A 26,296-nucleotide genomic window follows, 5' to 3' on the forward strand; every position below is an offset into this window, starting at 1 on the left:
ATTTTTTAACCTGCTTTGGTAACAGGATAAAACTCCTTCCAGTTTCTACGTTTATTACATAAAAGCAAAACAAAATATATCACTTTATTTGGTTCAAAAATTTGACTTGATCGATCGAAAAATCGTATGGCTTGGTGTGGTTTGTGTTTCCGGGCTTTGATCCCCGGAATCACTACCACTCACCTGGTGTGGTGGGTAATGGTACCGAAACTAAGCTATTTTGTCTCACTTAGCTTGCATTGCAGGCTTTTTAATGCTGCAGCTTGACCAAAATGGAGGAAAAAGTGAGAAGGAAGCGAAGGCTGGCTCCACAAAGCGAGGCGCGCAGAGGAGAAATGCGGGTTAATTGAGGAAGCATGTTTTGCCTCGGATAGTCTACGGTCGGTAGTGGCGCTCTGTTGCAGCAGCAGCAACAGTAGTAGCGGTACTTTACTGGACACAGTGTAGGTCAAGAGTAGTTTTCAACGGTAGCGCGACTTTGCGGTCGCTACTGAATTTTGGACAACGATTTCAGCTAGACGGAGCAGCAGCAATCAGAGCACAAAATTCAATCGAACGCTTATGTTATCGTTGTCAACATATTTAAAATACCATGGCGTACAAGCGGCCAAAATTGCGTCTGTGTGAAGAATGTGATGCAGAGCATGGCTTTAGTTCATGTCTATTTCGTGGTAGGCAAAAGTTTTCTTAGAGTTACATAGCGTTGAATGTTTGACTATTCTGTTGTTGAAAGCCGAATTCGTTTGTTTTACGATCAAAATAGCTTCTTCACTGCTTCTAGTACTTTAATGAAGTGTGTTAATGAAACATTCGAAAAAACAATATTAGGCCATTCCTTATAAATAAGCACCAGAGCTCGATGGTTGATTTTTTGAAACTAGCATAACTTATGAATGAAAACAAACCCCTTTTTGTTTCTGCTAGTTTTGACCTCAAATAACTCCTGTTCCCTCTACGGACGGGGACTGTTCCCTCTGCTGAATGTAAACGAAATTCGCTCACTTCTTCCACTGCTCAACGTGGTGCGTTTCGAAGCTGAGAGATTAATAAAACGCGCGCGTATAGCACTTCGAGTGCGCTGAACCAGCACGAGAAGCCTACACAAGATCAAGAGAGTTTGGTGAAGTTGTGATCGCCGAGCGCCATGGGTTTACGGCGCGAGTGAGCCAATCGAAAGAAAAAAAGGTTGCTGCCCATGCTGCCAGGTTTTTCTCTCCTCGTTCGTACACCCCGCTTGGGGAAGTTCGCATTCCGTGGCATTGTTGCTTTCTTCAGTCGCAGTTCATACATCTACTGAGTGGGTACGGTTCGTAGTTGCTCCTGCGCGCTTGCTGGATTCGAATACTTTTTGGTACTGTTGTGGCTCGATCGATTGGGATCACAGTTTTGTGGGGATTTTTTATTGGACCAAAAGTTGGATCAATTTGAACGACATTTTTTGGATATTCGATTTGTGTGCCATAACTTGATTCAAGTTTTGTGAAATAAATGTGACATATTTGTCGAAGAAGTTGTTCACTAGTGGAACTTCACGCGTGTGGTGATTGTGCAAAACGTGGTCCATAACGCGGTCTGATTATTATGTGAGAATATGTGACACAAAACATGATCGTGTTCGGTTCGCGTTGTACCTTAGCTTGTGGTTTGCTGCTAAGAGTTTGCCACGATAATAATGCAATATGATAACAACGGTTGACATAAAAAGAGAATAGCAGGCCTCATATTCATTCTAGTGGTTGTTACAATGTTTTGTAGGCAACAAATATCGTGGAGTGTGTGTGTGTGCATTTTCACGTTTCAAATCATCAGGAAAAAAACGTAACCCTTCAAATCACAGGTTGATAAACGCGGAGTGTTTATAATTGCATTTTATTGTGTTGTGGTTAATAGCTGTTGTTCAATTCCGCCTTTTGGATTTGGGAGACATAATATGCAAAGTTAACGAAGTTGTTAGAAGTGATCGGATTTGTTGTAGAAAAAAAAAGCAAACCCTGAAAGTGGAATTTGTGATAATTGTTGTATGTTTGTGTGTGAAATGTTAAACACGAAAAGTGCATAGTCTGATGGATGTACGAAGAAGTGGAAAATGGAATAAGTAAAAAAAAAGTGATGATTCTTTTTTTTCTGTGTGTTGCTTTTTTATCATGAGTACGTGAAGATGGTTTTTGAATAACAATGTTTCTTTAAGGAAAACAAAATAACAGTCAAAACATGTCTGTTAACATGAAGTGTGATGATCGAGTTTTTGTTTTCTTTTATTGCTATAACGTATTAAATACAGCAAATGGTGGAAAGAATTTATCTAACTTTGTGACAATATACGAAGCTTATACACACTGCATGTTTTGATGAACCAGTAATTTCGAAAAATAACGTCAAAGTCGTTGCATAAATTCAACTATAAACCATACACCAAGTTTAAGCTGTCTTCGCTGTTCAGTCTTCGCATTTTTCCCTCTATATTGTGACAGAAACAGATCTCCATTGTGAGCATAGAAACTTTGTGACTTTTTTTTTCCTCCAAAAGTGTCTCTGGTAATGATTTGGAATTTTTGGAAATGAGTTGTATAACACAACATTGTCCATTGATAGCTGGAGCCTCTGTAGAGGCGATGAAGAAAAAGGTAATTGACGGTGAGAAGATAGAGTGTGCGCCATCCCATCATTGGCGAGATGGACTTCAACCAAGCAGTCGAAATCTTCGGTTTTGATATCAACGAACAGAAGACAATGAATTTGTCCAAAGTTCGAACATGGCCCGGAGGGGGGTTGGTTGGTCTGTCGTTAGTTCAATGGGAGACAATTCAAGTGGGAGAAATAGTATGACGAGGAGGTTGTCGGGTACCGCTGTTGCTTGGGATAACAATAATAGTTATGAGTGAGCCACACCAGCATATGCCATTTGTTTTGAAGTATTTGTTTTCTTTCTGTTTTCTCCCAGAATTACGCGGGAGAAATACTATGCAAGGCTTATTTTTTTTTTGCTCCCCTTAGTGAAAGAGGAAAGCATTACGGGCGTGGGAGCATTGTCGGATGACGTTTATTATATTGTTACGTTGCCTGGTGCTTGGTGCAGCATCTCACAGCAATATGCCGCCCCTTCCTTCTTTAGCTTTCATTGTTACAGCGGGTTACAGCTGCTTTCACATTCGCAGATTTTCACTTTTTAGCAGCGCAACATTTTCCATTTCAATTCTTGAGAGATCTTCTGCAAAACGCACCTTACACGTGACTATTGGATAATTGGCTTCAAATATCATGAGTCCATGGATAATCTGATGACTTGCGATTGTTCTACGTTTCAAATGGCATCACTCTAATGTGCTTCCTTTTCTTCGGTTCGATGGATAACTATAGGTTTCGGGACAGGAAATGGTTTTTTAGAAAACCTTTCGAATCATCTTGATCGAATTTTTGGCATTCGGTCTTAAGGCTATCGCTCAGCCATTCGAGGTAATAGCCTGAAAAATGTTTAGCGCAAATTGCACCTGCGTTGCATCATTCGTAATATTCGTGTAAAGAGAGTCATTGGTGAGGACAGGGAAAAGCAGCAACACCAGCAAGAAGAAAGCATAAGCAATGGCCCCACGAATCGCACATTGCTCCAAAAAATATGCCTCCCCCACCGGGCGTATGTAAATTGTCCTCGAATAAAAAGTGCCTTTTGGTGGAATCTTTTCCTGTCTCCATCACACGCCAGCCGATCAATTTCGATGGCAAGATTTTTGCGTGCCGTTGTTTCGCTAATGGAAAGATGATTGTTTTTACTTACGTAAGAAACCCGAAGCACCACCACCACAACAATCACCAGTCAATAGACAAAGTTTTCTCGAAAATTTGTATGCTCCCGCTATATGCATAATAATCCCTGGCGCTTCACTCCGTACACTTGTCCGCTGGTGGCGATATTCCACTTGCACGTTGGCTCATCTTTTCTCCATGCAATTTGCGCTACGTACTTTCTGTATTGAAATGGAGGAAAATCACAGGCATCAAAGGCGAAGAGTGGTTAATTGTGGTTTTCCTGGTCCGTCAATTTGTTATGTGGTACCCTCGTGCTCGATCCGCTGCTTGTTTTCCCATATACAACCAACTTCGGCAACTAATCGATTCGTGGATGAACAAGTAAAGAGATGTGAATACGGAAAAATGGAGCTGGCGCTGGGACTCATCTTCTTTTGCCTGGCTTTCGAAAATGTTGTTGGCGATGTTGTTTCCTGGTCGAAAATTGAGAAGATGAAGAAGGAAAAAAGGCACCAAATACTTATACATTTTGTAGGCTTTGCTGTTGAATTTCCAAACACTCTCTATCTCTCTCGCTCCTTTTGCACGTTACACATTCGAGCAATGGAATGGCAATGAATAATTTGGCAGGGTTTTTTTTATAGGCAATCGTATATATAAGTAAATTATGCCGTTTACTTGTTGAATAGAAGTATATTTTGGTGTATTTATTTTCGGTTTAATGTAATGTACAATGTTATCTTTAATGTAATGATAATCAGAAGCAATTGAATCGGTATCTCAATTTTAGAATTTTGTTAAAATTTTCGTCGTTACTGGTGCATCAGATCAGGTTTATTTGTAGAATCAGACATGTGATTGTTTCTGGTGATAATTCGCAGGCGTTACAGATATTCAAAAACAAGTGAAAATTCTCAACATGGAGCGTTACTACACGCAAAGTAGTCTCTCGTGATCCTGAAAGTAAAACAGCAAAATATAAGTGCAGTGAACAGTGAAGAAGTGATTGATAAACATAAAATGTGATTGAAGTAATAATGATGCATCAACCATCGCGCGTTTTGCATCCATCTTCGGTTCCGCTAAGATCGATGTCACAACCGAATAATCAACATTCCCGAAGTGCTACGGTAGTCCCTACCGCAAATCAAACTACCAATCCGTACCCTAGCAAAGGAACCCAGCAGTACAGCAAGTTTCGGAACAATCGCAGTGCGAGCAGCAGCCGGGTGCTTGGTGGACTTCAAGCTCCAATTAAGGCAGAACCAAAGGTGGACTGTCGACGCAAAAGTGGTGAAGTGCGACTGTGCAAAAATGGCAATGAGGATGAATCGTTCGCGACTGATCGTATACCGAAGATGAAGCTGCTGAAAGTGAACTATGTTAATTTAACGAATGATGAAATAGTTAAGAAAACAGGCTCGGAATGCGATAAAAAAGAGGCTAGCACGGTTGGTACTTCCAGCCCTGGGAAACATGGAAAGGTGTTGAAGGAAGATGTGGAAAAAAAGAAAATTACTTCCACTGCTTCCAGTAGTGCAAAGAGCACCAATGGTGGTGGTAGTAAAGTGGTGAATAACAATGCTGGTAGTAGCCATGCAGATCATCAACCATCGGCCGGTGGCCCTTTTGTCGGGAAAGCTGACAGTAAGGAATGCCCGAGCAAAGAGACGGAAGCGCAAAATGGTGATCCTGGTAAGGGTAGCAATTCGAAGTATCTGGTGTACAAGAAACATAATGGGTTCGGAGCCAACTCATCCCATTCAACGGAAAGTAGTGCAGCCGGGGGAAAACTGCAATATATCAATGATTCCGATATTAAAATTAAAGCCCTGGCTAAGAAGAAGTATGGGTTACTTTTCGAAAACAAGAAGAAAAGCAAATTGGAAACGGTGCAATACTATTTCGATAGTCGCGGGTACGAACGGTACGTGGACAACAAGCTGTACGGAGTTATCAATGAAAAAAAGAATCAGCAGGACATGCATACGGTGCAGTCTACCGGCGCAACAGCCTCAAAGTTGACCGATGTCCAACAGAAACGGCAAAGCTGGGACGCAGTGCGGCAACACAATCGGCCTAGCATGATGCGGGTCATCAATCAATCGCCGGCGGCCAAAAAGTGTGCCAATGTGATTATGATGAACCATCAAACATCAGCAGCAGCCGTTGCCAAACCGATGTCGGCTGAAGCTCCGGAGCGGCTTGGAGCAGGCGATTTAAAACAGGAAAACTGTCGCATGTTCAAACTGCAAAAAAGCCATACCAGCACGAATCTGCTTACGCGCCATAAATCGATGAACGATATCCATCGAATCAATCAACTGTTTCTCGAGTCCAGGGATAGAGAGCCTGAACCGCTGTCCGGCCTTTCTTTTGCGAGTCGTCAGAATCCTAAGCAGACATGCACTGGGGGCGATCTAATCACGTCCAACACTGCTGGACCTGCCGTTCGTACGCCCGACGTTGCACCCGTGCATCGTTTTGAGAAGCACAGGAAATCTGAACAGGGGAAGTATCTGGTGCATAAACGGTTGAGTGCGAGATATAAAACGGAAAGTAATCTGCCGAACTCGCTGGATGTGGTGCGACCGGTTTCGACTGATAACGTCACAACCTCCTCCTGTACCTTGTCCGGTGACGACACGATCAGCAAACGCATTCGCAAAATCATTGACGATCATCAGGAACATTCGGCATCGACAGAAACGATCAATCAGCAGCAGGACGAGCACGATGAGCAACATGGGTTGGATCGACAGAAATTACAGCCTCATCACGGTTTCGCACATCGAACAAGTAACGAGAATCTAAGCACTAAAAAGTTCCGACGTCTCTCGAAATCGAAGTCGGTCGACAAACTTCTCATCGATAGTAAACATTCGCGGGAATTGCATGGGAAAAAGGAAAAACTCGGCACTGCTAGCACTACCTGTGGTTACAAGAATTGCAAATTTTCCAACTGTCCAATGTCGTCGTCATCGTCGTCCTCTTCTGCTTCGTCCACTTCATCCACCGTGTCCTGTAGCACTAGAACGAACTTAACTGAGTGTAGCGAGAAAACGGTTTCGACAGCTATCGAGCGCAACATTCCAGATCAGTTGGACATCATCTCGTGCGGTAAGCGAACGTCGATTGTGATTAACGACAGTGACGAAAGCACCAACCAGATGTCAGCATACAAAGCGGACAGCTTTGTCATTAACAATCTGCTGAACAACGGTATGCTGAGTGGGAAGCTGAACAACACCAATCAAGCTGACAGCAAGGACGTGAACGATGATGCGCAGATTGTTATATCGTCCAAGATAAAGGAAATTGATCTGGAGAGCAATAGAATGATCATCGAAAAATGCTTAGTGCATCCTGGGCAGAATGTGGAATTCGTTTCGAGACAAAAGTTTTGGAATCAGCAAAATCAACGTAATATTAAGCTGAAGAACAACCCACAAACGAAAGCGTACGATGATAAGATGAACATTAACAACAAGATAAAAAACGAGGAAAACAACAGCATCAAAATCTTCATTAGTAGCAGTGGCTGTAATGGCAGCAATGGGAACAACCACTATGGTAACAGTTTGTCCGAGCCCGTCTCACTGATCTCTACTGTTACAGCCAATAGCAGTAGATCGTCTGCCTGTTCCTATTCGTCCAATTCTTCGTGGGGCGTAGCGGGGAGTGAGTCCGACAAGGACGATGGTTATTACGATCAGAGCGAACGATCGATAAGTCCCGACAAGGAACAACCATTCTCAATTGTTTCGACGTCGAGTACTAACAGCAGTAGCAGCAGTACGGTTTGTAGCGAATCAACCAACATTTCAAGCGTTACGTGCACTAAAAGTCTTCCTGCGACTAGCAGTGGCCCCGGATCGAACCGATACACTTCCAAAACAAGCATCCGGCTAGGATGTGATGGTTCTCTGTTCCTAAACAAAAGCTATCGGGACGATGCGGAGGGAGGTTCTGCATGCGCCGGAGGGACAAGTGATCTTGAGGGTGGTGATGAGGGTGAAATTGGTGATAGTGACGCTCAGGGATGCATTAGTGGTAAAGGTGGTTCCTGCTGTTGCTGTCGACGAAGAAATCACCAGAAGTTTGCTCATCGATCACCAACGTGTTTAATTAGTTCGATCGACATTGCATCGAATGGCAGTACAGAGAACTCAGTTTCCAATAATAATGTTGGAACAAGTGGACATGCGCTTAAAAATAAAAGGGATCATTGTGCATGCACTAAACAGGCAAACGCTCAACAGAAGGTAAGCAAAAAGCGAAGCAGTTATGGTAAATAAAAATATTTCTTTTTTTTTTTAGCGAGATTCAATCTTTTCTTTAATCATTTTGTCGTTCTTTTAAGATGAAAATAGTTGGTATTAGATATCAATTGCTTATCAGATTTTCTCTCGTAATATTTCGTTGACAGATTGAAAACTTCTCACCACGGCCTCGATCGATTGAAGGACCGCTTGACTCGGGCATCTCGATTAGCAGCGATACGGCGATAACCAGTTCGGACAGTGATCTGAATTTGCAAAGCCAAACGGTAATTTTTTTTTAAATTTTTTTTAAAGTATGACAGCACGTCGCCATGAACCGTTAATAAGTAAGAAGTGAAGCTAAAATATGCAAAAAAAAAAATCCTTTCTTTTCCCATTTAGGACTCGGATGAGAGAAAACTGAAACGAGGACATGTTTTGGCTGAGCTGCTGGAAACGGAACGTATCTACGTCGCTGAGATGGGATCGATTTTGAAGGTAGGTTCGAAAATTGCATTCATTTTATTTCTCGTATGCAGCTACAAGTATCGATAGGTTGAAAAAGTGTGGAATATTTATATAGAAAAGAAACGGTTGCAAGGGTTGCCCCATAGTTGTACCATAATTTTGATTCATATAATCAAATTGAGAATCTCTTCACATGTGAATGAAAAAGCTGTTTCCAATTTAGAAAACAGTTCGTTCACTTTTTGCACTCCATCTTCTGGAAACTAACCTTGGACTTGGACGGTAGGTGGTGGCCGTTGATCATAAGATACGTTGGCGGACCGCGTTAATGCCACGGGTTCCGCGGTTCGTTGGAAGCGCGCTTAATGCGGAAATAAGAAGCGATCAAACAGCTAAATGGTGTCAGAGTATCCACTCCCTCTCGTATGTGGTTTTTGGTGGCAAGAAATGCAGCATGTGTAGCGTGGAAACGAATCTCGAAGAGAAATTAACTTTTCAACTTTGGTCGTTTACAGAAATCCAGAGCATCTTCATAGTGTTCTCCTTTCTTTCCTTCTTTTTGTTGTTGTTGTTGTTGCTTCTTGCTTTCTTTCTTGTGTGGCTATACTGGTCGGTTTGCCTCAAATTACCCGTCTGGTTGAGGTTTTCGTATATAACCCCTCCCCAACAAAAGACGTGGATAGCTGGAGAGCATAATAGGCCAAAATAAAAAAGTGTTGCTGTATTCGAAGTGGTCAACGGTACAAACAGTTTTCTTTCGTCTTTTTTCCTTCAAGTCTATAAGCTGTAGGCATACATCTAAATGGTGTACCGTAGCAGGGTAGAGGCAGGCGGCACACAGGCGTTAGGGCTTTTTCATAAAGTGGTTCTTTGGTCTGGAACCTCTCGAAACGAAACTTGTGTCTGTCATGTAAACATCTTCGCTAGTTTTTACCCAAGATGTAACGTATCTTACAAAACTTAGTACAGATCTGTTTAAGATTGCCTCTATTGATATCTCAATCTTGTAAGAATGTTCTTTCAACTTCAAAACATCTACACTACTACTAATTATGTCCTAGTAAGAAAATTTACAATTATCAAGTAGAAATGAAAAATTGAATGGAGAATCATTATTCGCCTAGTTCGATGGAATTGCTTAATACCCGTCAAATTGTAAATACGGATCGCTCGATCGCGTCTAGATTGCTCTTCATCTAGCTTCCCAAATAGGTTCAAATGATCTAACTTCAATGCAAGAAAATCTAACAAATCGGGAATATGTTAGAAACCAATTGGCATTTGCTAAAAACATTGCCGTAGCTGTCAGTAGATGTAAGCTACCAAGCATGTAACGGAAAAGTTAATAGAGATTAGAACATGAGTGATTCATTAGCCAGGAGGAAAGATTGAGCTTGCCCGTAGGGGTTTATTCAGACGATTGGGCCGCTGAATACCGGACACCGAATAGTGATACGTTTGTTGTGGTTCGCTCCTCGGCATCAGCTTGAGCTAGCTGTTCTAGTCAACGGTTGTTTCGTTTTGCTCAACGGACCATCATATGTATCAGGCCAGTGGAATCGTTGGTTTCCGTTACTTGTTTGTATTGGTCGTATTGTACAGGGCAGTGCCGGAGGTTTCACTCTTTTCTACCGACCAGCTCTCGCATAGCTAATCACATGAAACACTTCCAGGGGTCTTAATAAGTTTGGAAAAATTTCCCCCTTCGCACACGGTGCACAGGACAGTAAGAACTAGAAGGACCAATGCTGCCAAAGAAAATCTACTGTTATCCAGAAACGCTTCTGTGGATTTTTAATGAATTTCTCAACACATTATTTTTTTAAGCACATCCATCTCCTTTCACCACCAATATGTGTCTGTGTGTGTAAACGGGTTTAAGCGGTGTTCATATTATTAGCGATTGCTACTAACGGAAAACTGCAGTTTTGTCCGCTGTTAAACGTGTGGGATAATTTGCATCGGAAAGTTTTAGATAGTTCAATCGTACATTTGGAACCTTTCCGTTTATGCTATTAAGAAACTGCATTACTTACATGTGTAGGTGTTTCAACCAGCTGAGTCGGTCGGTTTCTGGTGGGTTTCACACAGCAGGACCAAGATTCAAATCCCATCCGGGCAGTTCTTCCGTAGTTTACGGATTTATTATCAGCAAGTCTAGTAAGCGTTTCGCTAACCGGCGTGACATAGTAGGTGGTCGTTAAGGCAGGCATGAGTTTAGAAAGATATTAGGCTGGGTGCCATTCTCATGACATGATAAGCCCACCAGATTCTATAGAGTTGGGGAGTATTATCCGCAGGACATGAGTGAGGTACTTAAGATCAAAATAGAGCAGGAACTTTGGACGATTTCGATCTACGATACTACGATGGATTCTGTTGCTAACCGGAACAAATCGGACACATGCATCTGCCTGAGCCGAGTCGACTCTCGCGCAGCTCCTTGCTTCGTTGTCAGATTTAGTTAGATCAAATGGCTAGACTTTTCCCCGGGTCAACCAAGACAAGTTATTTCCATTGGATTCGCGTCTTCTGACGGAGCCGGAAAGCACTATTGGAGTGCGGGACCGACAACCAAAGAGGAATTTTCTCTCGAATCGCAGGACAGGCCGGGCGTCTCATACCTCGCTCAGGTCGGAATGTTAACCTTTTTTCCTGGACTAGCCTGGAGAAGTTTTTTACCGCGGACCCGTGTTATGCCCTCAGTTAGACGAACATCCGTAGGGAAGGCAAAGGTTAAACTTCGCCCGACCCTGAAAGAGATCCTCCCAAATAAATGCAGACTCTGACATTAGAACAACTCCGTTAAAGTCAATCCATAGCAGAGGCCCTCAAGTGACTAGTTACGCATGTGAGGTACACGATTATGATCGTACATGATCACCTCGGATCGACATTTAGTCGGCCATGGTCGGGGAAAAAATGCAACACAAAACGAACGAAACGAAATTTATTAAATCATCAGCAGCACAAAAGAAAAGTGCCGATTGCTTGCAGCCTATTTTTGTCTATTGCGCCCGGAAGCAAACAGATTCCTCCGTGTTGTATCTACAATTGGCTGCTCCTACTGCATTATTTGCGCACACAAGCTACACTTATGTGCGGTAATTTCATGCACATAAATGCATCTTCGAAAACACTATTCGCTGCTCTTCCTGCTCACACAATGGGCAATGGGGCGAGGCAGCTGAGCGTAAAGCAGCTCTACTATGCTGTAGGTGCTTGAGATACTAAGACACACAGTTAGTGTGCAAAACGGCAAAAGAAAACCGAAAAAAAACATAACGATGCTTTGGCATGATCGATACAGTGTACTGAAGATTTACTCGGTCTCGTGGAACGGGTGGCCTGGAGTTGGAATGCTCACTCTTTCTCTCTCTCTCTCTCTCTCTCGTGTCTTATCAGACAACCACCGCCAAAAGAAAACACCCATCACACACACCCGTACGATATCTCCGAGGCGTTTTTGTTTTAGTTTCTCCTTTGCTAAAACATGCCTAACTCGAACTACCATTACATATTGGCATTATCATAAACGCGATGAAACATCGCGATTGGGCCCTTACGATTGCTTGCATGCATGTGTTTGCACAGTTTGGGTGAATCTGTGGCGGCGTCTCCGAAACGGGCGTACCACCGTTGTGTGCAGTCCGTGATGCAGACGAAGAAGCAGCAGCAGCAGCAGCAGCATGGTTGTTATGCCCAACTGCCGCCGCCGCCGCCGCCGCAGCGATGGGGCTCAAAAATCGTCCGCCATATCTATTGTTTTCAGTGTGTATCGATAGCTCACCGTGATTGGGGGTCTGTGTTGCAACTCCACAGATCTTCTTAATCCAGCCAGCAAGGGGAGGATTTTTACACCCCCTCCTGTGAAATTTGTGTGTCTGGGTGGGATGATCCTTGTGAAGTTTGGTGTGTATCTTGCAAAATTTGCAGTGTATTGCGTACGAATATCTGATCTGTAATCCCACAATTGCCATTACAGCGCTGTGCTGTGGACATCGCGTTGAATTTAACAAGATAATTACGGTGTACTGTATGGAGCGGGCTTGAAGTCCATATTTGGAAGATAAAAAGTGATTGTGTTAAAACTTTTTTAGAGCTTTTCTTACACTAAAGTTTGTAAAGTGTGGACAGATGAACCGGTGCTGCTATACAACAGCAAATATATGCAGTACGTTACATGAGACGTAAAATGTTTGCCAAATGATAGAAAGTAAAGTAATGAAATATGTATACTACTTTTCTATCGTTGCAAAAAAAAGTACATAAATATGTGTAATGCTACACATACACACACACGATCATTAATAGTGGTAAAACGCACGTCGAAAGCTGTGACTGGAAGGAGGAAAACGGTTTGGAAAACCCATCTTAAAGCCGACATTACTCTGGTTCGGTGTCGTGTGTGCAAGCAAGTGTGTTTTGAGGTGAAAAACATTATCTCGTGTAAATATCCATCGAGCTCACTCGGTGTGCGCTGATTTTGCCGTTTTTTTTTTTGTTTTGTTGTTGCTCTGCGTCTGGTAGAAAGTTTGATCTGTGTGTGCCCCGGTCTCCGTTCTTCTTTAGTGGGTCAAAGTGTTGATATTGTTCGATTTAATATGCTTAATTACAAGTGTTTAATTAATGTGAAAGTGTAGTATTGCTAAAAACTTAAAATACAAAATAAAGCGCGGTTTCAAATAAAAATAATACAAAGTTAAAGAAGAAATTATTAGATAAAACGGAAAATTAAGGGTTTCTTTCGCGTGCGGCCGTTTTTTTTCCTAAATCGCTAGTAGCAACTTTGTTTTAAGTGCTTCTGACGCTCACGATAATTTAAAGAAAAAAAAAAGTTGAGTTAGTACAGAGAGAGAGAGAGAGAGAGAGAGAGAGAGAGAGAGAGAGAGAGCGGGATAGATTGGAGGATCATTTAAGCTGTCCGTTTGCCGTTTAAATATGCGTTCGTGTTAAAGCGATTAAGTGTGCGCATCTACTGCAATCCGTCAATGCCGCCAAGCTTTTCGCGCACCTGAGTTCGAAAAAAGAAGAAAGTGGTTAGCAAGTGGCCGGTCTCATTTATTGTTAATATTTGCACATTAAATAACTGTTAAAAGCGGTACATAAAAACGTTTAAGTTTCGCCAAATTGGCCGGGTGGCCAGAGTTTATTAGGCGTGTCTCGGAAAATGTACAACATTTTAACACACATCAATTGGTGCTTTTTTCTTTCGTATTTACTTTGTGTGCATTTGCTGTGATGTAGAGATGATAACGGAAGATGATCGTAACATAGGGAAAAGGAGGCGAATAAATAGACAAAGCCGAATGGACGCACATAAATCAATCGGGCTAATTGTTTGTATAAACCGTATATATATATATAACTTATACAATTGTTTTATTTACACTATAGACACAGAAAGGCTCCACAAGTAATTTATTTAGTGTTCAACATTTCGTGTGGTGTGATTAAAGTGTTAAACAATATGGGGTTGTAGAGTGGATAATCTTGAGCAAAGAAAAAGTGTTACCTGAATATCGCAAAACAGATGAAACGCTGTTGAACTTTATTAGGGATGAGCTACAAAACTTAGCAGCACTTTCTGGGTGGAAATCAATCTGTGAAGCGTGGCGCTGTGAAGTACGATTCCGTAACAACCAGTAACTGCGAAAAGCGTGCTTAAGGATGAAATTTGGCAACTACAATCTTACCTCCATCGCAACGGAAGCTTCGTGTGATAAGAAGCGAAGGCATCTCTCGCTTTTTCGGACCGGAAAGGTAAAGAGCACTGCAAACTACATCGTTGGAAAGGTCCATCGACGTTTCGGGAGCGTCGCTAGCGCCAGGATGTCATCATCCTCCGCCGTGCTGCCCGATGCCAGTTGCTTGAGCAGTGAAACTGTACCGATCCCGACCGTACACCGTGCTGATAGATGTGCTGTGACTTCAAGCGCATCGAACAGATCGGAATCATCGTCCACGTTATCCTACCGAGCTTCGTTATTTGGCGAGCAGGACGACGAAATGATGGCGTCAGATCATGGACGACGAGCAGCATTTACAACTATTCCACGGTTTTCTCCCCGAGACTTTCCAACAAGCTGGATCGGTAAACACGACACCGCGTTCAGTTTGCAGGGCAAGCTGTCCCACGGCATTCTGGGCACGCGGCATGACGACTCCGGCTTTCAGCCGTTTGGCAGTCGGGCGCATTTGTTCCACAAAAATAAGTCCATCACGGGTAAGCACGGCATTTTGCCTTTCTCGCAAGTGGAAGGAGCTCAGCTACCGCCGAACGCGTACCATTCGCTCAACAGTACCTCAACATTGCGAAGAACGGCCCGGATGTTTGGTGGTAGCTGTCCGGAGATCTATGCCGCATCGGACACGCTGCGGTCACAAAAGAGCCATTCGACTGCCGGGCGGTTACGGAAGAGTAAAATTGTCCAACTGTTGGAACGGAACGAGAGCGAAGAAAACGATGAAAACACGGAAATGGCTATACTGCAGGAGTACTTCGACACGATGTCCTACACGGAAATCGTGAAGGATCGAGATTTTCGGAACTATCTAATGAAGAAACGGTATCTCGACATAATGGAATACATCTACAATAGTAGCGCTGGGGCATCGGAGATTGGCCAATTCTCTAGGGCACCCTCCACCGTGGCTCCACCATCTCTGCCCGTCTCGAACAATGATTGTGACTCAGTGAAGAAGGAAAAACTTATGGCAGAATCGATCCCATCACTGCCACCATTGCAACGGTTCTATTCTTCCAACACTAATTCGCAGGTGTTTTGTCGTCGGAATAGCAGCTTCGAGCAGTATTATCAAAATGACAGCCAGAACCATGGAGGATCGTTTAACGATCCTTTCACAGGAACCCATCGTTCGGCTTATTCCACTCATCAAAAAGACCTAAAAGAACGTGAAAAAATAGCGATCCCTTCGTATGCGACCCTACTGAAAGACAAGAAACCGAAGCAACCTTCCCGTTGCCAAAGAACTTATCGTCAGATTCGAGCATTTTGTGAGAAATCACTCATGAAATACTCTCTAAACCGATCACTAAATGCGGCCACCACCATGACCCTCAAGCGATGCAACAAAGCTACTGGAGATTATTCAGAGAAGAAGTATCGCCGAGTGATCGACGATTTTGTGCGCCAGCGTGGTTTTTCTAGTGCGGACGAATACACGCGTTACCACTATGGAGATTTTTTGCGACAAAAGATCGCTGCTTCCGCCAAACGCAGCAAACGATCATCAAAGGTGAGGAAGAAATCGACGAAGCAACAGCACCAATACTATAGCCAACAGCATCTCCAGTACAATTCGTTGCCGCCTCCACCGTACTCGAGCGGAGACTATCATCAAGCCCCACCAACACCGATTTCCTGTGAATCAAAAGCCACACCACCGCTGGCACGCAATGCACCAACGAATTTGCTGTTTGAATCCGATCCACCGGTTTTCGCTGCCGGATCTTCCTCGCTGCCTAACGTGAGCAGCAACAATCTCATTTACGCCGACACGTTTAAGCATTTTGACTACGTCAATCAGGCGATGACGTTGCGTGGTTACCGCAGAAGAGATGCTGCGGCTTCGATAAGTTCAGCTAGCTGTCGGCTAGACGAACGAAGACAAATTTTCCACCCAGTTAACAGTGATGGTGAGGACGATCCACCACGGGATGGTGCTGGGAGTCCGTTTCTGCCACCGGAAAGGGAAGTACTGCTGCTGGACGATTTATTTGCCACCAGCGACCAAACCAACCAGCCATACATATTCGACGACATAGGTGTGTACGAAACGATACGTTCGAGCAATCAAAAGGAGCTGTTCCGTGCAGAAATGAAGTCTAGGAAGGATCTGTTAATAAAATCACGCAATCACGACCAGCTAGAAGAGGACGTGCCGCCGAACGTGCATCAGTGTGGTGACGGTTTCCAAAAGCTAGTAAGTTTCTATCCTCTTGAGGGCTAAATCTTATGTAAGTAACGCAGCGTATGCAAGTCCTCGTGATTGGGACCACGGAAAACTTGGCATATGCACTGGTTGTTTGGAGAATGCAGGGTTGCTACTTTTTAGGTTCGTAACTGCGTCACCACCCTCTCTACTGATGTCATGTGTGTCACAAGTCCCCGGGATGTAAAGTGGAAGGTCGTCGATCAAATTTGGAAAGATGACAACATAACGGAATGGAACAAGATATCATCAAGCCATGTATTTTTGGAGCCCGTTTTGTTGAACCCTTGGCGTTTAAGGGAGATGCATGTTAAAACCCGTAGTTCGGTGTGTGGTGGCGTTGCTGCTTTCACTCTTTTAAAAGTGATTCATTATAAAAACGGTCCAAGCCACTTCAACCACATTAACCACTGAGCACATGTTTGTATAAAAATGCTGCTCGGTATGGTGCGGTGATGCATGTTGGTCGAGCTTTCGACATTCAATTGGAAGGAAGAGGGGGAGGAATAGGAGGGCCTATATTTTTAAAGTTTCAACCCGGAGGGCATCATATTATTCGGCAGCGCTGCTACGTGTTCGCCCATAATTATAATGGTGAATTGCATGTTTGTAGCAAAGGGAAAGTTGACCGCTTTTTTCGGGGGTTTTCGGATTTTTCGGACGCACTACTGTACTCCTACTGGCCGGCCTGTCCATTTGGATTTCTTCACGTAAGGCTGGAAAATAAGAATGTTTCTGAATTATGAGGTTACTTGGCACCGGGTAAAGGGTTAATGATCCGGCTGGGAATTGCTGCCAAAAGTTCCTTGTTAGCAAATTTGGTAAAGCAAATATATTATTTTGGTTCTTTTTAAATGTCTTAAAGTTCCTCGTTACTGTTTCAACCTATCGTCCACTCTGTGATTTAAAATACATTGTTCTTATCATATTTTATTAAAATATTTTTTTACTCCTTTACTTAAAGGGCTACAAAGATGAAATGCTGTCCGAGGAGATGAGTTCACTGGTGCCGCCAGGTTTGCAAGGAAAATCGGATATACTGTTTGGCAATCTGCACGAGCTCTACACCTTTCACAATGACATTTTCCTGAAGGATTTGGAAAACTGCATCTCCACCACTGAACTGGTCGCACTCTGCTTCGTTCAACGCGTAAGACCGACAAGTCTATGGTTTCGGTATGGTACGACACAATATTCATCCCTTCTTTCATCCCCCGTTTTGCAGCGCGATACATTCTTCCGGCTATATTCGTACTACTGTCAGAACATACCGCGCTCGGAACGCTTGCGGGAAACTCTCGTCGACACGCATCTTTTCCTTCAGGAATGCCAAAAGAAGCTCGGCCATAAGCTCCCGCTAGCTGCGTATTTGTTGAAACCGGTGCAAAGGATTACCAAGTATCAGCTGCTGTTGAAGGATTTGCTCAAGTAAGTGGTGGGATGGTGGTTCACTACTGCGCCGCGTATATTAAACTACGCAACTTTTGTTGTAGGTTCAGTGACACTGGAACATGCTCGAGGGAGCTACAGAAAGCGCTCGATTGTATGTTAGTTGTTCTAAAGTGTGTCAACGATTCAATGCATCAAATAGCAATAACGGGCTTTCCGGTAAGAAGCGTCGACAGATCTTACTAAAGTACAAAGGAGCTTTATTCGCTAGCGTGTTTCGCTTCTCTTTTAGGCCGACCTATCGCAGCAGGGTGAGCTGCTGATGCAAGACTCGTTCCAGGTGTGGACGGAAAGTAAGAAGGATTTGCGACTCCGGTTAAAAACGCAAAACCGCCACATCTTCCTGTACCAAAAGGCAATGCTGTTTTGCAAGCAAGGTTCCAAAACGGGACACAACAAGAGCACTTACCAGTTTAAGCACTGGTTACAGGTACGAGGGATTGCAAGCGAGAGGCCAAAAGTTTCCCATAATGATGCCCAATGTTTCTTCTTCCCCGTTTACAAACACACAGATGTCACAGATAGGTTTAACGGAATCGGTTCGAGGTGATTCGCGACGGTTCGAGGTGTGGTTGCAGGGTCGCCAGGAGGTACACACGATACAGGCGGGCACTGTCGAGATAAAAAACAAATGGGTTGCTGAGATTAAGCGCGTGCTGCTGAATCAGCTGGAAGAGCTAAAGGGTGAAAAGATAAAGCAGTATGGATTGAATCACAAGTAAGCGTTGCCTGTCTAGAAGTCATTGCACAGTTTATTAACTATTCATTTTCATTGCTTCCACCACTCCTTTAGACCACTGCGACACATGACATCGTGGGATGTACCGCAAGCGGTTCACGGTACGCAGAATCGGATAGTAAGCTGTGACCAGCAGGCGCAACATCAGCCGGCCAACAATGGTTTAGGTGGTGTCGGAGGAATGATCGGACTAGCGCAGGATGTCGTCACGAGGATATCGAACATTAACGATGACAGTCTGCTAAATGCAACCGGCATCTCGTCCTCCTCGTCCGAGCACGACAATCAGGAAAGTAACGCGTGGAGCTCCGACTATTCGAACAGCGAGGATGAGTTCACGACGGTCGAGGACAGTGTCGTGCCGGGGCATAAGTTTGTTTCGCTGGCGGACTATTGTGCGATGGGCAACTCGGAAGTTTCGATGAAGGAAACGGAAGTGGTCGAACTGTTGAAGGTCGGTTGCGCTGGATGGTGGTTCGTGAAGGTGATCGGTATGTAGGAATTTCGCGATATTCAAACAAAAACGATCGATTGTAATGTATTTTTCTTTTGTGCGCTCTTAGCTACCGGGCTGGAAGGATGGGCTCCGGCAGCGTACCTGGAAGCGGTCAGTCGCAAAAACTCGCGTCTTCGCAATGCACGCAGCCAAGACCGGCTAAACGAGCACTAGGTAAGGAATCCCCAATGCATCCCCCACCGATGAGGATGTGCAATTTTTGAGCCAAAGTAAAAGAGAAAGTGACTGCCTGGAGCTTCATCTGGAACTGTGTGAATAATGATACTAATATTAAGTGTGTCTCAAAAAGTATTTAGTTAGACAATACTGCTATTACTACGATCCACCACCACTACTACATCACGCTGGGCTACGTCATCTGCCGGATGAGACACGTAGTGTGTAAGGTGTGTAAAATGATTTATCCAAGTACCTCGAATTGATATGTCGATTCTTTCTAACGCTAGTTATACTATACCCGTCACGAAATTATTCCCCTTCACAAAAAAACGTTGACTTCGGCTTTAAGCGTGTAGCAAAGTGATTAACTGTATGAGATTTAGAGTATTAGTAGAGGAAAAACGACTCGAATAGCAATAGGACAGCTTTCGGTACTCATCGGTACCCCATTCTATCGGATCTTTTCGATCTCTTCTTCACACGTATGTGTCTCTGTTTTGTGCTTTTTCATTACCAACCGCTAAATTAAGGCTGTACGGATATATTTATTTGCAAAGGTATGCAGCTGCTGTGTTGATAACTCTTTATTTTTGTAAACAAGCGTAGTTCAGTAGTCGTACAATAGCGGTACAATAATCGCCCGCTCAAAAAAAAATCCTTCCCTCCCCTCCTCCCTCGTACGATTGAAAAGTAAAACGAATAATCAAAAGCGTAGGAAAGCAGCGCTCAGCGACAGTAGCTAAAATATCATGTCATACACATATTTATCCATCTTGATTACATAAAACACGTAAACGTATTACGCATACGCATTTGGATGTATGCGGCTTATAATCGGCTTCTCTCGGATGTGTGTGAGTGTGTGTGGGACGGATATCGAAAACGCAAAAAAACCCGGATTAAATATAGCAAAACAGTCGTTGTGGCGGTCTTTGTGAAAGATATTTAAAAAAAGAGTGCAATTAAAATTGAATTTAAAAACACACAACCGCTTTTGGAACGATCGTAATCGCATTTTTCCCCACGGAAAGAAATTTATTTTGTGCCGTGGAAAATCGGCGATTGCTTGCTTAGTTTTGCTCCAATTCAGGCGTCCAGTATACCGTTGGATACGTCTTGGGGCCGCACATCTTCGCACGGGGGTGTAGGGATCGGGTTGGGTTGTTCAGCAAAAACATGCGCGGCCTCAAGACGCATCCAACGGTATGCCGAACGCTAGGATCGGACGAAAAATGAGCGAGTTATCGATGATTTTCCATGATAATCCTGAATTAACTGGGCGGGGGGTGGAGGGATCGGGTTGGTTTGTTCAGCAAAAACATGCGCGGCCTCAAGACGCATCCAACGGTATGCCGAACGCCAGGATCGGACGAAAAATGAGCGAGTTATCGATGATTTTCCATGATAATCCTGAATTAACTGGGCGGGGGGTGGAGGGATCGGGTTGGAGTGTTCAGCAAAAACATGCGCGGCCTCAAGACGCATCCAACGGTATGCCGAACGCCAGGATCGGACGAAAAATGAGCGAGTTATCGATAATTTTCCATGATAATCCTGAATTAACTGGGCGGGGGGTGGAGGGATCGGGTTGGAGTGTTCAGCAAAAACATGCGCGGCCCCAAGACGCATCCAACGGTATGCCGAACGCCAGGATCGGACGAAAAATGAGCGAGTTATCGCCGATTTTCTGCACTAAATTTCGATACCAGGTAACAGGAGAGCATGCACGCCAGGAGGTAGCACTGGCCAAATTTTTTGGGGCCAAAATAAATTTGTTTCCGTGGTGAAAAATATTTTTGCTGGACAAAATAAATTTCTTTCCGGGCGAAAAAATATTTTCGGCCGAACTTTAAGGGCAAAATTGGAAATTTTTGGAAAGTACCAGCTACCTCCTCGCATGCATGCTCTCTTGTTATTACTGGCCGGTTGCCGCACCAAAATCCGGCCCAGAAAACTGGCAAATTTTTGCACCAAAATTCGATACCATGTAACAGGAGAGCATGCACGCCAGGAGGTAGCGCTAGCCAAATTTTTTGGAGCCAAAATAAATTTCTTTCCGGGCGAAAAAATATTTTCTGCCTAACTTTAAGGGCAAAATTGGAAATTTTTGGAAAGTACCAGCTACCTCCTCGCATGCATGCTCTCTTGTTATTACTGGCCGGTTGCCGCACCAAAATCCGGCCCAGAAAACTGACAAATTTTTGCACCAAAATTCGATACCATGTAACAGGAGAGCATGCACGCCAGGAGGTAGCACTGGCCAAATTTTTTGGGGCCAAAATAAATTTCTTTCCGTGGGGAAAAATAATTTATCATTCCATTCAAGTGTTTTTTTAATTTTATGCTATTTATTCTCATTTTTATTTATTTCTTTAAACATATTTTAAAATGGACTTTCGTAGCGTATTTTTAATACTACGAAGGAAAGGAAGGAAGGTTTTCCAACAATTTGCCGGAAAATTCTGCCAGCAGCATTCCTGTGGAAAACCGGCGATAACTCGCTTATTCCTGGTCCGATCGGGACGTTCCTTATACCGTTAGATGCGTCTTGAGGCCACGCATCATTTTGCTGAACACCCCAACCCGATCCCTCCACCCCCCGTCAAGTTACTGCAGAAAACAACGGCATTCCCGAGGAAAATCAGCGATAACTCTCTCATTTTTTGTCCGATCCTGGCGTCCGGCATACCGTTGGATGCGTCTTGAGGCCGCGCATGTTTTTGCTGAACACCCCAACCCGATCCCTCCACCCCCGGCCCAGTTATTTCGGATCATTGATAACTCGCTCAATCTTGGTCTGGTTCTGGCGTCCGGCATACCGTTGAATGCGTCTTGAGGTCGCACATCTTTTTGCTGAACACCCCAACCCGATTCCTCCAACCCCCGCTCAGTTATTGCGGAAAACAACAGCATTCCCGTGGAAAATCAGCGATAACTCGCTCATTTTTCGTCCGAGCCTGGCGTCCGGCATACCATTGGATGCGTCTTGGGGCCGCGCATGTCTTTGCGGTACACCCTGAAAGTAAAAGTAAAAACGATGATACAAGGATTTGTTTTACATTTTTTACGTTGATTGCTTTTTTGCTCAGTTATCTTTTTTTTATTATTGAACAACAAGAACTTTATACTCTTACTACCAAAGTGTGGGTTTTTGTCCGTATACACACACACACACACGCACATATCAGAGGGTTCATAATCGTGTTTTTGTTGAGTGATGATGGTGGGAAATGCGTCAAACAGCGTGTCCGTTGGTAGTTAATTTAAAAAAAGGTAATGTAAAAGAGAAGTCACAGGTAGTTAGCTGGTTGCATTGTTCCGAGGGTCGGTATGTGTGTGTCCATATGTCCAATAGTGTATTCGCCAAGGGCAGTCAGTCGCATTAGGGGGAGCTTTGGATGGAGTTTTTCCAAATTTATAGACCCAACCGCTGGGCACGCTGTTTCGTAAAGATCCCGTCAATGTTGGCAAACACGTCCGACGCACTTTTGGCCGCATCCACCCGGAAATGCAACCCGCGTAGCGCGTAATAATCTGCCAACGGTTTCGTCTGCCTATGGTACGATTCCAGCCGCTTCACTAACGCATCTGCATTATCATCGCTACGGCGCATTAATGGTTCGCCGGTCACGTCGTCCTTCATCGGAACCTTCGGTGGGGCAAACTCTTCGTGATACGATCGACCACTCGCCTGATGGATCAAGCGGCCGGTAATACGGCGCACCAGCAAACTGTCGTCGATACCGAACTCGATCACCGCATCGAGCCCGGTTTTACGCTTTTCCAGCAAACTGTCGAGCTTTTCGGCCTGCACCACCGTGCGGGGGAACCCGTCCAGCAGAAATCCGTTACGGCATTCGGGTTTGTCAAGGTTGGAATCGATCATGTCCACCACCAGCTCGTCCGACACCAGCTTGCCCTCATCCATCACCTTTTTCAGCTGTGCGCCAAGCTTCGAACCGGCGGCTATCTCCGCTCTCAGCATATCTCCCGTAGATAGGTGACATACGCAATATTTCTCTTTTAACAGCGGCGCCTAAAAATATACACACGTAGACAAGAAGGAACAAAAAATAAAATCAATCCGAGGTTAAACTTACACGACAATGTTTGTTGGAAAAAGGTGGTGCCGCCGTAAGAGGTTAGCGCGCACACTGCTGCTAATACGAGAATAAATTAACGCCTAAGCCTGTCGCAGCACAACATTAGTGATGGGTAAATCATATTTTCTCCCGAGTCAGAATTCAGGAATTACTCCGGAGTCGACAGCGATTTTGGTTTTGAATCCGTTGTTAATTACGGAGTAACCCGCAGTTTATATCGGAGCATTCCAGAATAACATTAAGTTGATTGTGTACTGCACTCCGGAGTTAATATAGGAGATTACTCCGGATTCAATTCCGGAGTTTTTACAAATCGGTAAAAACTCGAGTTAAAGCTTTAGCGGAATAATTAATCCACTACTCCGGAGTTCCCTTCACCACAGAACATGTGATGGGAGATACTGGAAGGAAGGGTGGGGAGGGGGGGGGGGGGGGGGGGTGTAGGGGGTATGTTAGACGTATTTGAGGGACAAAAGGATTGAAACTAGCTTGGCCGATAATTCTTTCGGTATCACTGTTATCAAACGAGATTAAGCCGGAAAGCATCGTGTTGCGTCACTTGCCGCGATAATCTTTCAGCGGCACTTTCGCTTTCGTTTCGCGTCGTCAACCAACTAACACGGCGCGCACGGGTGCAAGGTTCAGATCTCCTCCTTTCCCACTTCCTTGGTGCTCAATGGTTAGCAACGAAGAAGCCTTCACCAACGATGATGATTATCATTACTTCCTATCTGTGATTAGCAAAAGCACAACACACCGGGTGTCTGTTTTTGATGGGTATTCCACTAATCCCCGCCGAATGCTTATCACAAGATCACAGTAGGCACGAGGGAGTTTCATTATGTAACGTTACTGTTCTGGAGAACATTACCCACGATGGTTGGGTTTATGTACAAGCACATGGTGCAGCAAGGTTGCCATTGGATACGATCACTTGAGTAATAAGAAACACGCACGCACACATTCACACAATCCGAATGAAGTACCTGTGTTCCTTTGCCGGATCCGGGCGGTCCAAGTAGGATGGCATTGATGCCGGTTGAGCTGGTTGGTGCAGGTTTTGCTAGAGGTTCCGCTGCATTAGGGGCCATTTTACCTATCCAGTATTACCTGTGCCAAACAACACGCAATGGTTTTGTTAATTGAGCGTTCAATAACCTACGCAAGCAATGGTGCTTACCTTTCAACACTGTTCAACACAGCAGGCGGGTCTCAAGTCCTTGCCTTTCCCGGGTGAAGCTACAAAACCACGACAATTTCGCTACACGTCGTCGTACTCCCTGCTGCCTGCCTATGTGTACTCACGCACAATTTAGCGAGGATGGATTCTTTTTCACACTCTTATTATGCATGCTGCAGGTCAATCTATTCGGCGCGTACCTTCTCTTTCCTGTGTTAATACTGTACGCTTATCTCTTTCTTTACTGTCTTATCGAAATGTATGTTTGTTTGGCACTTTCTGCTGCCCACATCTCCGACAGCTGTCATCCCCGTGTTTACAGCTTGAAGTTGAATACTTTAACCAATGCGAATGAAATGTTTCACCGGTATGGTATGATGTAGAAACCTTGGCGTTCTTATTGAGCTTCTCTTAATTTATGGAATTTAATTTGCTTTACAATTTACGAAACATAATAATCTTTACTGCAATTTTGCAATCATAAATAAACTATCGACTATACAGAACAAAGTTATTTGATTACTTTCCAATTCGTGGGGCGGGTCGGCGGTGTGGGCGACATCAGCGCCGGCCTTCAAACGGCAGGACCGGGGTGCAAATCCCATCCGGACGATCTTCCCAAAGTGAGGACTGACTAACCTCACTACGTGGTATTCATTAGTCAAGCGTATTGCTTCTTACGGCCATTCTTACGAAAAAAAAACTTTCCAATTGGAAGTATATTTTTCCACTAAAACATTGCAATCATACAGCTAAAATGCGGTTTTATCCCAAAATAATTTGTAATAATGCACTACTTTTGCTGCTAAATAAATGTTAATATCAAGTATTTGGTTGTTTCTACAAAAAAACAGCTGTTGTTTACACACCTCTTGCAGTAAACAACCCACAAAACAGAACAGCTGATTATAAGTGTACTAACACGCACACAGATGAGCGCGCTCGATGTATAAGTTATGCTGCAGAAATATTGTTTCCTGCATTCTCTTGCATCTCTCGACTGAATGGAGGAACTAGCTCTTCTTTAACAATGTTAAAATTCTGCAGTAAATCTCCTCTACCGACATCCTTCTCCCTCTGTGTGGTTGTCTTTCCAGCAACATTTCTCCCAAAAATGGGGGGACCGCCCCCTCTAGCTGCTACCCACCAAACTTTTGCCGCACAATCTCTCGCCCGAGAATATTTTCTCCGGACGGTGTCCTATCCTGTTCTCTTCGGCGCAAGCGATTTTTGAATGAAATACATGATTGGAGCAGCAGCAGCACCATCAGCATTGCGTGATTATGACAGAACGAGAGAACGATTGAAATATCGTACCGTACAAGACACACACGGCATGACTATTTGTGGGCCTTCACTTGGTTTGGTATCGTCGTCGCCGTGCTCAATTGGTTACAAACGTGATCCCTTGTAAAGCGATTCAACACAAATTTCCTGGTGGATTATGTGAACAGATGAAAGGTAGTGTAGTACCGCAGTGCCGTCCTCAAAAAGGTAGCCATTGTGTGAGATTGTGGATTGTTTGTGTGTTCCAGCATAAAACAAAGCACGTGCAAGTGCCAATTCACAATAGGATATTATAGAAAACGATAGTGTGAAAGAACCCGGAATATTTTGCGTGGCCATATGAATTGATTACGCAGTGCTAATGTTATTTGATAAGTTGAAGTGATAATCACTGTTCTATGTGCTAGCTTCATCGCTTAAAAATCAAGCTAT

General features: G+C 44.0%; 4 protein-coding genes across 5 annotated transcripts in view; 3 read left to right on the top strand and 1 right to left on the bottom strand.

Annotated features, from left to right (window-relative positions):
- Positions 1 to 26,296, top strand: part of LOC126562835 (60S ribosomal protein L7-like) — a 93,261-nt gene that overhangs the window by 37,878 nt on the left and 29,087 nt on the right. The gene's annotated exons all lie outside the window — the stretch shown is intronic.
- LOC126561553 (E3 ubiquitin-protein ligase ZNF598) overlaps positions 1 to 26,296 on the top strand; it is a 66,209-nt gene that overhangs the window by 26,713 nt on the left and 13,200 nt on the right. The window lies entirely within an intron of this gene.
- Positions 1 to 26,296, top strand: part of LOC126561421 (guanine nucleotide exchange factor DBS) — a 131,461-nt gene that overhangs the window by 8,339 nt on the left and 96,826 nt on the right. Inside the window, exons 9-17 of the mRNA XM_050217557.1 lie at positions 8,174 to 8,293; positions 8,409 to 8,504; positions 17,395 to 17,580; positions 17,656 to 17,858; positions 17,924 to 18,038; positions 18,112 to 18,309; positions 18,392 to 18,597; positions 18,673 to 19,109; positions 19,182 to 19,288. Coding sequence (XP_050073514.1) covers positions 8,174 to 8,293; positions 8,409 to 8,504; positions 17,395 to 17,580; positions 17,656 to 17,858; positions 17,924 to 18,038; positions 18,112 to 18,309; positions 18,392 to 18,597; positions 18,673 to 19,109; positions 19,182 to 19,288 — 1,668 coding nt within the window. The remainder of the gene's footprint in view (positions 1 to 8,173; positions 8,294 to 8,408; positions 8,505 to 17,394; positions 17,581 to 17,655; positions 17,859 to 17,923; positions 18,039 to 18,111; positions 18,310 to 18,391; positions 18,598 to 18,672; positions 19,110 to 19,181; positions 19,289 to 26,296) is intronic.
- LOC126562904 (adenylate kinase) lies at positions 22,682 to 24,499 on the bottom strand. The gene is made up of 2 exons (XM_050219502.1): positions 24,384 to 24,499; positions 22,682 to 23,330 (listed from the first exon to the last, which is right to left on the bottom strand). The coding sequence occupies exons 1-2, from the start codon at positions 24,486 to 24,488 to the stop codon at positions 22,710 to 22,712; spliced, it is 726 nt and encodes a 241-aa protein (XP_050075459.1). The 5' UTR covers positions 24,489 to 24,499; the 3' UTR covers positions 22,682 to 22,709.

The sequence above is a fragment of the Anopheles maculipalpis genome, chromosome 3RL (assembly GCF_943734695.1).
Source record: "Anopheles maculipalpis chromosome 3RL, idAnoMacuDA_375_x, whole genome shotgun sequence".
Classification (NCBI taxonomy): Eukaryota; Metazoa; Arthropoda; class Insecta; order Diptera; family Culicidae; genus Anopheles; species Anopheles maculipalpis.

Coding starts and splice junctions, on each gene's coding strand:
- LOC126562904 (XM_050219502.1), bottom strand. CDS start 24,488: ATGGCCCCTAATGCAGCGGAACCTCTAGCAAAACCTGCACCAACCAGC. Junction 23,331..24,383: donor GATCCGGCAAAGGAACACAG/GTACTTCATTCG, acceptor GTATATTTTTAG/GCGCCGCTGTTAAAAGAGAA.